This window comes from Tamandua tetradactyla, chromosome 1 (assembly GCF_023851605.1).
Source record: "Tamandua tetradactyla isolate mTamTet1 chromosome 1, mTamTet1.pri, whole genome shotgun sequence".
Taxonomy (NCBI): domain Eukaryota; kingdom Metazoa; phylum Chordata; class Mammalia; order Pilosa; family Myrmecophagidae; genus Tamandua; species Tamandua tetradactyla.
This window is the reverse complement of record NC_135327.1, coordinates 69,862,077-69,874,875: the sequence shown is the minus strand read 5'-3', so window position 1 is coordinate 69,874,875 and position 12,799 is coordinate 69,862,077. Positions and strand designations below refer to the sequence as shown.

Genomic DNA, 12,799 nt, shown 5'->3' with positions numbered 1-12,799 from the left:
TAAGCTCATGGAGAGAAGTGCAGCAGGGGCTCAGGGGTCCAGGAACTAGGCACAAAATCAGGAAGACATCCATCAGCCAATCTTCTCACATCTTCATGAAATATCACCTTCTCCTTGAGGTCCTCCCCCCTCCATCTCCCTCACCTCCTGTCCCTTATCCTGTCCTCATCGTACTTACTAGCATCTTCTACAATCCGTGTCTTACTTATTTTGCTTATTGTCTGTCCAGCACAAGCCTAGAAGCACCAGGAGTAGGTCCTTAATAAATGATTTTGTTTTGGGCTTTTTGTTTGCTTGTTTTTTTAACATTTCTCTCTGGGACAACAAGCTCTCCTAGCCTAATTAGCATGTCTGCAATAGTCAACCCTCTTTCTGCAAGCTAGATCTCTCAACTTCTCCAAGGTTGCCACTGCCGCATAGTTATGGCTGTTGTGCGGTTTGGACTGCTATATAAACTCTGACTCAGTGAACCACACTGGCTGTTTGTTAGCTTTCTCCTCTGGCACATTCTTACCAGAGAATCTCATGAATCATAGATGCTGTGGTCACATGACCTCAGGAAAGGGGATGGCATGTGCAGTGCAAAAAGCTTTGTAGCACAGTTCCTTTCAGGGGCAGTGGGCAGATTTTCTAGAAGACAAAACTGAATGTGGTCCAATCAATATGCCCATCTGATGAATTTCTGGTTCGATCTTGGAAATGAGTCTGCCTTTTATTATCCTTTCTTTCTACTGATGTCGATCTTTGACAGTGTTCAACCCTTGCCAGAAAAACTTGCCTGGGAGTTCCCTCTTCTCTAGCCGAAGCAATGATTTCTGATTCTGTCATTAGCTTCTGAGTGAGAGCTAACATATATCATGTGCCAAGCCCAGTGCCAGGCACTACTGTCAACCTCCTAAAGAAACAGGCACAAAGATTCTACTCATTTTACAGATAAGGAGAATGATGCTCAGAAATATTAAGCAATGTGCCGTAGGTCCTATACATACATCTGATCAAAAGCAAAGCAATAATTTGGTTTCTGGGACCTGGGAAGCACATCCCTAAGCATTGACTAAAAGCCAGAAGTACCACAGCGGAGATGGCTGCACTGTAGCCCTGGAATATCTAGTTCTGTTGTTGCATTATTGAGTGTTCAGTAACAGCCCCCAGATATGTGGACTAGACAACGCTGTCCCCGGTTGCCTTCATACGTTCTTGATGGTGACTCCCACACTGCAGTTTTCTCTCCTGAATTCTCCTTCCATGGGCACCTCCCTTGCGATTGTTAAACAAATCCCACAAAGAGAGAGTTAGAGGGAGTTAGCTTTAACTTACACTTAAGCTGCATACCAGGCACTAGAAGAAGGAGCCACCTTCAGGATTGAAATGAATGCTTCTCCAGTGATTGGATTTAGCAGATGGGGATAGAGGGCAATATGTTTGAGCAAGGCCTAGGAATGTGTCGAAGTAGAACAGCACAGGCTCTGGATCAGCAAACTTAGGATTTAGTTCCAATACTTTTCAGCCATGTGACTTTGGGCAAGTTACTTAACTTTCTTCAAGTCTTAATAAGCCAGACCTATGAGACATAACTTGCGGGGTTTTGTTAGGATGTGTTTGCATGTGTAGCTTGTGTGTGTACTCAGAATTTGCCATGTGGTAGGTTTTCTATAAATGGCAGCTATAATAATGATAATTAAGAAGTCTTATGTCACCTCTCAAATCAGTGTAGATAGGAAAGGGGTTCCTTTCTACTCTATATTCAGAGAGTTTACAGCTGTACTATCTGATACAGAAACCAAAAGCCACCTGTGGCCACTGAACACTCAAAATGCTGCTAGTCCAAACTGAAATATGCTCTAAGTGTACATACTTGCTAGGTTTCATAAACTTAGTAGGGAAATTAAGAATGTAAAATATCTCAAAAGTGTTCTATTGATTGCATGTTGAAATGACATTGTAGAAGTCTAGGTTAAATAAAATATATTATAAAATGAATTCCATCTATTTAATTTTTCCTTTTTAAAATGCGGCTGCTAGAAAAGTTAAAATGACACCTGTGGCTGGCATCCTGTTTCTCCTGGGTGGTGCTGGATAAAGCCTAGCTCATGGCTGTTTTCCACAGGCCCACGGTGGGGCCTCATACCCTAAAAGGTACCAGAAGAGTGGGAACCACTCACAGCTTCAAACTGGGTTTTGATTGTCAGAGATCATTGTTGACCTCATACCAATTAATTAAGAAACATATCAAATAAATAAACAAGGTGCACAGGTGGTTCAGTGGTAGAATGCTTGTCTTCCACAAGGGAGACCCGAGTTCAATTCCTGGATCATGCACCGCCCCCCCCCCCCCAAAAAAAATAAAAAGTTCTCCAGTCAAGCAAACAAACAGAAAAAAGTCCTTGATTTTTTGGTCCTGTAGATTTTAAGATATCCAGCTTTTATTCTTTCTCGTTAACTTAGGATCTTGATGAGAATAGAGGAGTTCATTCCCCAAAAGTACTTTCCCAATGAAACCCCTTGTAGAAACATGAGGGGCCTTAATGGGCCCTTGTTGGGGAGAGGACAAGTGTGCTGAATGTGGTGTCCAGGTTTGAACCCAGCATCTCGCATTTAACCAGCTGTGCTGCTTCCATTTGTCCACCTTGTTTATCTGAGCTTTAGAATCCACAGCTATAAAATGGGACTACTTCTAGTTTTTGTGAGGATTAAGTAATATACACACACACAAACAGAAGGTGTTTTCAACCTGCAAAATATTCTGTAACTATAAAGGGAGGGAGGGAATTACCTGCACTGAAGATTTCCCCTAGGTTCTAGCCTCCATGGTGATATAGTGGTACCATGAGCTGAGGCTCAGGGAGGGGAAATGTCTCAGCATGGATCTAATCCTGCTCTTTATAGAACTGGCTAGGCCAGAATTCAGACCTGGTCTTTCTGAAAAATGCATTATATTTATATTTAGTCCATCTGGTAACCTACTCTCCTCTAAAGATATTTTCCACCTTCTGTAACTTGGAGATTCCTGATCTGTACAACAATCCAATTCAGTCAGTAATCATTGCAAACTTTGCCTTGTACGTGGCTTTCAAGTATAAATATGTCTATATGCTTTCTTGTCATTGATTGACCCACTGCATTATGTTCTTCTGTTTCAGAAGACCCGATGGCTCCAAGGAATCCTTTTATTCCTTTTGATGTTCAAATGCATTTATCTTCTTGGCCTTCAAAAAGCAATGACTTCTTGCTCTTTGATGATGCATTGTTTAATCTCCAGCATCATTGCACCAGGGGTAAGAATACTCCTCTTTATCCAGTTATTTCCTTAATAAGCCAATAAAATTAGTGTACTCTCTTTAGTTAGCCCTTTCTCAAGGGAAAAACATCTCTCAAGGTGAAGCCACCATCTAGAACTCTAGTCTCCCAACCCATTACAGTGTGATTTTAGATATCAGTATTTATATAATAAATTATGGTCATAGCAACACTAATCATAATTTACTGATCACTTGCTCTGTGTTATGCTTCCCCGTATGTATTAGTTAGGGTTCTCTAGAGAGACAAAATCAATAGGGAACACTCGCAAATATAAAGTTTATAAAAGTGTCTCATGTGACTGCGGGAATGCAGAGTCCAAAATCTGCAGGGCAGGCTGTGAAGCCGATGACTCTGATGGAGGGTCTGGGTGAACTCCACAGGAGAGGCTTGCCAGCCGAAGCAGGAATAGAATCTGTCTCTTCTGAATCCTCCTTGAAAAGCTTCCCATGATTAGATTAAGCATCACTCATTGCAGAAGACACTCCCCTTTGGCTGATTACAAATGGAATCAGCTATGGATGCAGCTGACATGATCATGATCTAATTCTATGAAATGTCCTCATTGCAACAGACAGGCCAGCGCTTGCCCAACCAGACAAACGGGTACCACGACTTGGCCAAGTTGACACATGAACCTGACCATGACACCATGGCACATGGGACATGACTCCAAGGGATGAGCCTGGCCCTGGCATTGTGGGATTGAGAAAACATTTTTAACCAAAAGTGGGGAGACAAATGAAACATAATAAAGTTTCAGTGGCTGAGAGGTTTCCAATAGAGCCAAGAGGTCATTCTGGAGGTTATTCTTATGCATTATATAGATATCTCTTTTCAATTTTTGGTGTATTGAAGTAACTAGAGGGAAATACCTGTAACTGTTGAACTATAATCTAATAAATAGTCCTGATTCTTGAAGATGATTGAATAGCTGTAGAGCTTTTAAGGTGTGACTGTGAAAATCTTGTGACCATTACTCCCTTTATCCAGTGTGTGGATAGATGAGTAAGAAAGAGCGATTTTCATCTACTGAGCTTCTTCTAAGTGCTAGGAATTGTACAGAGAGCCTCTCATATATTACTCAATTATCACAACCTAACTGTGGGCTATTGTTCTTTCACAGAGGTTAGTGGCATAACTAGTAGGTAGAGGATGCTTACCTGTGGGCATGGGTTTGCAGAAACACCTGCCTTTAAAGACCATGTTCTTTCTCCTGCAACTCACTTCCTCCAAGGCATTCTGCTACAGAGTATTGCTCCATCTGGGACTGGCCCCAAAGGCTGGTCTTAGGATCAAAATACAGGAGGGCTAGAGCTCAGCTTGTGATCCTTGTGGCTCTTAAAGTCCATGGCTCTCACTGGACAGAAAGCCAGGCCCTGCTTTCCTGCTCCAGGGAATATGTTCCTCAAACCCTTGCCTTAGCCTTGGTGGCAAAGGCTCAGCAAGCCTGGGGAGAAAGAGCAGGCTTTGAAATCAGACCTGGACTGAAACCCAGCTCTGCCCCTCACCAGCCCACCAAACATGGCCAGTTACCAAACCACAGAACACATCAATGGTGTGTGCCTAGAATGGTATTGATGAGTTTAGAGATTATGTATATATGGAATTATCTAACTGTTCAGATGTTTGTTATTAAGACCACTTAGCATCCTGTAATTAGGCCTTTCTGTTAAGAAAAGAAACCCCAGAATACGAATTATGTCCAAATTAAGTAGCAGAGTTCTAACTGTTAAGAAATCATGATTGCATGTGGAGAGGGGCACAAAACAGCTTGATTTGTTGAGATGAGGGACTTATGGATTGTGTTTTCTTTCTTATGATTTCTACTAATGTTTTCATGATTCCACTTGTACAGTAAGTAATAATATAATGAGTACCAGTATATTAGTAGGAAAATCTTTGGGTGCGATAAATGGAAATGGGAGGTCAGCTGGGACCTATATGAGAATGGATTTTGTGGCTGTAGCACCTGCTCAGAAGCCCAGGAGAGCATTCTGATGGTTGGTTCCTATGTGAACATGTAGGGTCCTGGGAAGACTGTCAATAGTCTGTCATCCAGATAGAGAAAATATTTATTGGCGCCGGTACTTGCTTGAGTGAATTGAGTGTATAAGATGCACAGGGCTCGTCGAACAAACCTCTCAGATCCCAGACCTAGTTCTCAGTCTGTTACAGTGACCAGGACAGCGAAAATTATCAGAACTATATTTAACTTAAAATTAGCCTCCCTGCCATTAAGTGGCTTATTTTACAGAGCCTTTGCCGGGGACTAGGGAATGAAAACACCACCAACCTTGTGATAATTGTGGTCTCCTGGAGGAAAAAGCCTAGCAAGGATTCCTGAGGGGCAGAGAGAAGGTAGCAGTAGCTGATCGTTAAAGACAGAAGTAATACTTTCCGGAGGAGAGGAGGTTGGATGGAGTGCAATCCATGGGACCAGTCAGGAATAGCACATCTGATAGAGGAAGGAGCATGAGCTTCAAGAGTTGGTCGGACGCCAGGCACGGCATGGGAAGGGCAACAGTAAGACCCAACAGGGGTTTCAGCCAGACTGAGATTGGTCCAAAATTTGAGGCTCCAACTTTGCATTATTGTAAAGCATTTAGTGTCCACAAATGAGTGTTCTGGTCTGTGAAGCATGGTGCCAAGAAGGTGAACTGTGGTGGGTTTTTCTCCCCCCTGCAGCTGGCTGGCATCCTGGCGCTGATCGCCCTCTCGCACCTGCATAGACTTCTGCTCTTCACCCAGCCTCTACCCTCCAGCACCTTTGTAGATTCCATACCCAAGCTGCTCTCTCCGTTTCTGGGAAGGCACCCAGAAGAAGCATTCTTTGGCCTTTACAAGTCTAACCAATGTGCTATGGCTTGTTACTATGGGGCCTTTTGCATGGTTGTGGCCATTTTGTGGTTTGGAATGGTAAGTACCTGTGTCCCAGAGTTTGAAGTGAAGGTTTTTTAAAATTTCACTTAATGTTTGGGTGAAATTCTTTTTGGTTCATAACATATATTTCCACTCTGCCCAGGCCAAATCTTATGATAACAAATCCCTGAAGCCCGTTCTGACCTGCCTTGGGAAAGGCTGAATACAATTTGACTCTGCCTTAGCCTAGAACAGTCCAGCAGACCACTAATCACTCCAGGAAGCCTCCCTCATCCAGGAAGCCTCCCTCCTCCAGGAAGCCTTCCTGGTCTCTCTTACCCTGCTCTGAGCCACACTGATTCTTTCTCTTTGTTTAACTTATACAATCTCATGCTGTTGTGAGGGTATCTCTTGTCTCACTATCTCAGTCTTTCTGTCTTAAAAATGTCTCTCCAGTCAGCCATCACATAGTGAGTACTAGAATTCAATTATTTCATCTATTTTCTGATACACCTAGGTCATTAACTGGATATCTGAATCTCTTTTTATCATACCGAGATTTTTATTGCAGAGAACTCCAAAATGAAATGCATTATCCTTTTTTTTATGCTGTATTGTTAGGGTCACATTTCATTCTTTTTCTATGTGAGTATCATATTATTGCAGCACCATTTGTTGAATTTTGTTTGTTTGTTTGGTTTTTGTTTGTTTGTTTGCTTGTTTGTTTGTTTTTGGGGAAAGTGCATGGCCCAGGAATCGAACTCGGGTCTCCTGCGTGGCAGGTGAGAATTCTACCACTGAACTACCCTTGCACCCCTGGCATTATCTTTTTGTTCAGTATGGACCAACTCACCTTGCCTCCATACTATGAGGACTATTTGGTACAACTCTTGTATTTATTATGGATCCTCAAGTTCTGGTCATTTTTGTCCAACAGCTTTTGTAGCCTTGACTGTTTACTTCTATCCTCTGGGGCTCAGACTCTTTGCCTGTAAAATGGGGAAGGTGGATTGATTGATCTGCCAAGAAGTCCCTGCAGGGTTAGCGTTCCCAGTCCTGGCTTCGAGCAAGGGGATGGAGGTGGCTGTGGGGGGTGGGGTTGGGGAAGGAAAGAGTGTATGCAGTCTATGATTAGTGGGATTTACAAACAAATACTTTCTAAATTGTATATTTAGGCAAAATATTCTCTTTCCTAGTGGTTAGTGGCGCTTCTGTCTGCTTAACAGGTGATATTGAATGTGTAAAATGATTTGCTTGTTCCCATGTAGCCTTCCCACAGATCACCATGACAATCAATTTGACTCCCAGATATCACTGCTTTTACAGGAAGCTTCCTCATTATCCTCACTTCATTCATCCTGTGCTGAATTACATCATACACTGTCCCGTCATATACTATTGCAGGGGTACCTCTTGCCTTGTTATCTAAATCTTGCTTTCTTAAAAACATTTAAATCAGCCAACATTTATTAGATATGTACTCTGGGTGTGGCGCTTTCTGCTTCCCACCCTCTAACCCAGTCACCACTTACGAATCTGTTCATGTTACCCCCAGTTAAAAATCTTTTCATGGTAAAGGAGATCCCCACAGCCTTGCCCTGCCACTCTACATAGAGTTGACAGATTCAGAAATAAAGATAAAGATAACTTTAAATTCCCACTAAACAAGAAATATTTTTTTAGCATAAATATGTGCCCTACAATAGTTCAGACATACTTATACTGTAATGAATAAAAAATTATTCATTGTTTATTTGACACTGAAATTCAACTGTATATCCTTTATTTTATCTGGTAGCCCTACCCCACTCAGCTACCGCTAGCAGCCCAGCTCTTCTTTAGGTCCCACCCCAGATTTACTGCATCAGAATCTCAGGGGATGGGTCCCAGGCACAGCCATTCTCAAAAGCCCTCCAGGGATCCTGTTGCATATTCAGTGTGAGAAAACCTTGCTCTGTGTTGGACTATGAGCAGCACTCCTAGCCCAGCCTTGGTTGCACTTTTGAGCCCCTGTATGCGATGCTCCTTCAACTTGCTTACACCTTCCCTCTAGGTCCCTCTCCTACTTGACACTTGGCCAAAGTCCTACTCGACACTTGGCCAAAGTCCTACTCATTCTTATAAGACAATGTTAAATTTGGGGTCACCTCTTGAATGTTTCCCTGGCCTTTTCCCCCACCATATTCCCAGCTAGCAAATCCTCCTCTTGACTCCTGTAGGATTCTGCCTGTGGCTCACCTGTTTTGCCTACTGAATTATGCTCATTTTCTATCTTCTCTTGGAAATCTGGCCATTTCATAGCTGATACATGCACTATGACAGACTTGTGGCAGTTCTTGACACATTGTAGAGCTCACTGAAAGTTAAATGAATTGAATTTCTAAGTGGGTAAAATTCTTTTGTCTGTAAAAGTCTACCAGTTTAGTAGATGAAGTGAAATAGGAAGTGATGCTGCACATACTCATACCTTAATAATACAGGCCCAAGTCCTTTGCTTCTTTAACCCTCCTAGCAGCTACCCACTGCTCATTCATTCAGCCAACCATCCCTTCATCCATCCATCCATCATTCCATCCACTTACTCATTAATTTACTCGTGCATTCATTCACTAATAATTTAAAGAATACCTATTGTATGCAAACAATAGTGAAACAAAGATAATATATAGTACCTGCCCTAAGGTGCTCACAGCTCCTAAGAAAGACATGAGTATAAGCAAATAATTATGGCAATTTTATATATTTTGGATGAAAATTCTTTATTCAGTGTGTGATATGCAAATATTTTCTCCCAGTCTGTGGCTTGGCCTTTCATTCTCTTAACAGTGTTTTTTGTAGGGCAAAAGCTTTTAATTTTGATAAAGGCAAATATATCCAGTTTCTCTTTTCTGGATTTTGCTTTTAGTGTCGTATCAAAAATTCATTGCCAAACACAATGTCATGTGCATTTCCTATTTTGTTTTCTTCTAGAAGATTAATAGTTTAATGTTTTATACTTAGGTCGATGATCCATTCTGAGCTTTTTTTTTTAATAAGTTGTGAGGCATGGGTTGGAGTTAATGTTTTTATATATGGATATCCAATTGTTCCTGCACCATTTTTGGAAAGACTATCATTTCTCTATTGAATAGTCTTTTCACCTTTGTCAAAAATCTGCTAACTACATCTGTGTGACTCTATTTTGTAGTCTCTATTCTACTCCCTTGATCTGTCCTTTTACCAATACCACACTTCCTTCATAACTATAAGTCTATAGTAAATATTCAAATAGGGTTGGAGAGTCACCCAACTTTGTGCTTCTTTTTCAGTTTTGGCTATTCCAGTTCTTTTGCCTTTGCATGTAAAATTCATATCCAGCTTGTCATTATCTGCGGGGATAGCTTCAGCCGGTTGCGCAGCCGGGCGGTTTCGGCTCCAGACTTCGGGTGGTTTGGGGGGCGAGCTCGCTGGGATATAACCTGTGGTAAGCCGGGCCTGCTCGCCTAGTGCGGCGAGGGGTCTAAAGGACTTGAGCCAGAGGCCAATTAATCAGTACAAAGCGTCTTTATTGTTACATGGGACAAGCTTAGGTACCGAAGCGGCTCAAGTGCTCTAAAGACCCCGAGGCTACAGGGAGCTGAGGTTATATACAGTTGCACAAGGGGGGGGGAGTAGGGGAGAGGGTAGGGGGTTCGGAGAGCCAATTACACAAGCTAAAAGGTAGTTGCTAGGCAAGGGTGGCAGAAGATAGCTAGAGGCAAGGACAGAATAACAAGAAGGCTTGTAGTTTTGAGATAAGCTACTGAGACGGGAGGTTACTGACGAGGGGGGGAAGGGAGAACAGTGAGTTAGGCTACAGACATGAGAGACAGGGAGAGAAGGTAGAAATGATTGAAAATTTTTAAGTATGACTAGGCTCCAATCCCTGAGAAATATGCCACAATTATCTACCCATAAAAGTATGCTGGGATTTCAATTGGGATTGCTTTGAATTTATAAATCAATTTGGGGGAGAATTGACATCTTAATAATGCTGTCCTTTCTGTCCAAGAATCCTGTACATACATCCATTTATTAAGATGTTCTTTGGCTTCTTTCATCAGTGCATTAGAGTTTTTAGCATACAGATTCTGTCCAATTATATCCAGTTCTAAAGTCTAAGGAGAAGTTTCCTCAAAAAGCAAGGAACACAGATGAGGAGCTAGTTTGTTCTTCCAGAGGAGACTGGAAAACCTTCACATAGCATAAGTGAAATCTGATTTCAGTCTTGGTGGATGAGCAAGAGTACCGCTCATGGAAATGATTGGGAAGAATATTTGTAAGCAGGGCCCAGAGCAAGAGCAAAGTAGTAAGGGAGGGTCAAGGAGAAGTTCTGGTTGGAACAAACATAATGCTGCAAAGAATGGTGGGAGTCTGAAATGGAGGACCTGGAAAGTCATGCTAAAGCATTTGAGCTTTATCACCCAAAACAGGGAGTACTAACATATTAATATCTCTGAATATGAATCAGGCCCACAGTTCTCACTGTCTCTGGGGATCTTTTTTCTGGCAAAGCAGTCAAGGCCTACCACCTGCATATAACTGGGGACAGTTTATAGACCAGTTTTCTCTCCAGTACCTGTGCATCCCTATACAAGTAGGACACATGAAGGCAGACAAGACCCACCTATCTGTGCATTCCTTCCTGTTTCCTGGGTACAGTCGTGTGCTGTCACATGCACTTCACAGCTCATCTCAGCTATGCCAATTAAGACAATGTCTTAATAATTCTAATCTTCAGATGATAGAGTGTGAAAATACCCTTTTGATAAAATTAATTTCTGTCACTAAGTTTATCTTACTGCAGTTGAACTCAATTCATGAAAGGTAATTTCCTGGTTTTACTAAGAAATTTGCACCTTATCAAAGGGTCGTAAAATAGCATCATCAGATATAACCTCCATTTCATCGTTTTTTAATTAACAAAGCAGTTTATTTCTGCTAATTATAAATTTGTTTTTACTTTTTTCTTTTCTGCAGCTGAGAGTTTCCCTCCTGACTTTTACCAGAAAAAGAAAATCTTTTCAACGTAAAGACTTCGTAAGACTTAAAGATGTTACTGCTTACATATGGAGAAAGACCCTTGCCTTTCTAGGACTGGAAAGGCCAACGCTGGAAGAGACTAAGATGGTTGAGAATCATGTAAGCCATGAGATTCTTGCATTAGTGAACCCAATATCACATGATTTGATTGCTTTCAATTCTTAAAGCATAATGGTGATTCTGTGCCAAACATCATTGCAAAGACACAAAATTAGTTCCCGACCATAAAGGCATTCATAAAATATTCCTTTGAAATTATAAAGCACTTTACAGTATACCAAGCATATTCTCTTCTTTCAACTCATTATATCCTCATAATCACCCTGTAAGTTTAGATGGTAGTTTGTAATCCTCCTCCTAGCACACACACATAGTTCTGTCCCCTTTAGAGTTTGTGATTTGCTTTTGGTATCTGCTACCAAAATAACACTTTTCTCTAGAAAATGGAGCCTTAGACCTGATATTTGAGTTCAGTTACCCCAGATCTGAATGCAAACAAATCAAAGCAGGTATTTGTGCACCAAGTATCCAACTGTTTCCCATTGCTGATATTTAGGCATTGCCCAGTGCAATTCTGAAACCAAGTCATCTATCACCATGATATTCTGCATTTATAGAACTTTACTGTTTATTGCATACTTTTCCATATCTTATTGCATCTGAATCCACTCAGTAGTCCTTTATGTGGGCATTATTATCCCATAATATTTATATAAATACCTGTATATGATAAACGAGATGTGAAGAGAGAGGCCTGGAACCCTGTATATGATAAATGAGATGTGAAGAGAGAGGCCTGGAACCCAAATCTTCTGACTCCAGGGCCCAGTATGTGTTTTAATATAGTATATTGTCATCTAAAATTCATACCACCAACTGCTTCAGATAGTGAGGAAAGAAGGAAAATTAGGTTCGTGAATGCATTTACTAATCTAATTTTCTTCCCTTCAGAATTATTACCTGGAAGAATTTTCAAATCTATTAGATGAGCTGCTGTTGAAGATTAACAGTTTGTCCGATAATTTACAAATCCCTGTTCTAGAAAAACCACCCATCAATACAGTGGAGGCCAGGACAGAAGACAGTCCTTCAGTGAATATCTCTGATCACCAACCTACTGGGGTAAGCATAAGCAAAATTATTTTTGTTAATTTTTTTATAGCAAAATGCTTACATTCTAAAAGGGACTGGAAATAATTGTCATTCCCAGTCATGAGGCCCATTTGTATAAAGTTAGTACGGGTGATGAAATGTGCTCTGACCAGAACTGAAGAACCATTTAATCATGAAGAATAAATGATATGACTTCTAATTGAACATGCTGTCATAAATATGTATCCACATCCTTATATCTGTTTACAACTGAAATCAGCAAAGAAACTAAGAGAAATGAAATCTCTGCCTACGTTGAAACTAAGAAATATCTATGACTCAGAACCATGACCAATAATCCCAAGAATGGCTGCCAAGTACAATGAAAATTAGATCAAAGGGAGAAAGGATGCCACCACTTACAATAGAACACAAAATTCTCCAAGTTAGTATACCCAGAGGGACCAATCAAAGGCCTTGGTGGTAG

The 12,799-nt window shown here is 41.2% G+C and overlaps 1 protein-coding gene across 1 annotated transcript in view; it reads left to right on the top strand.

Annotated features, from left to right (window-relative positions):
* The window catches only part of PKD1L1 (polycystin 1 like 1, transient receptor potential channel interacting), a 172,752-nt gene extending 160,335 nt beyond the window's left edge, over positions 1–12,417 (top strand). Inside the window, exons 50-53 of the mRNA XM_077157478.1 lie at positions 3,141–3,275; positions 5,986–6,216; positions 11,158–11,319; positions 12,172–12,417. Of these exons, the coding sequence (XP_077013593.1) occupies positions 3,141–3,275; positions 5,986–6,216; positions 11,158–11,319; positions 12,172–12,417 (774 nt within the window). The remainder of the gene's footprint in view (positions 1–3,140; positions 3,276–5,985; positions 6,217–11,157; positions 11,320–12,171) is intronic.
* The last annotated feature ends 382 nt before the right edge of the window (positions 12,418–12,799 follow it).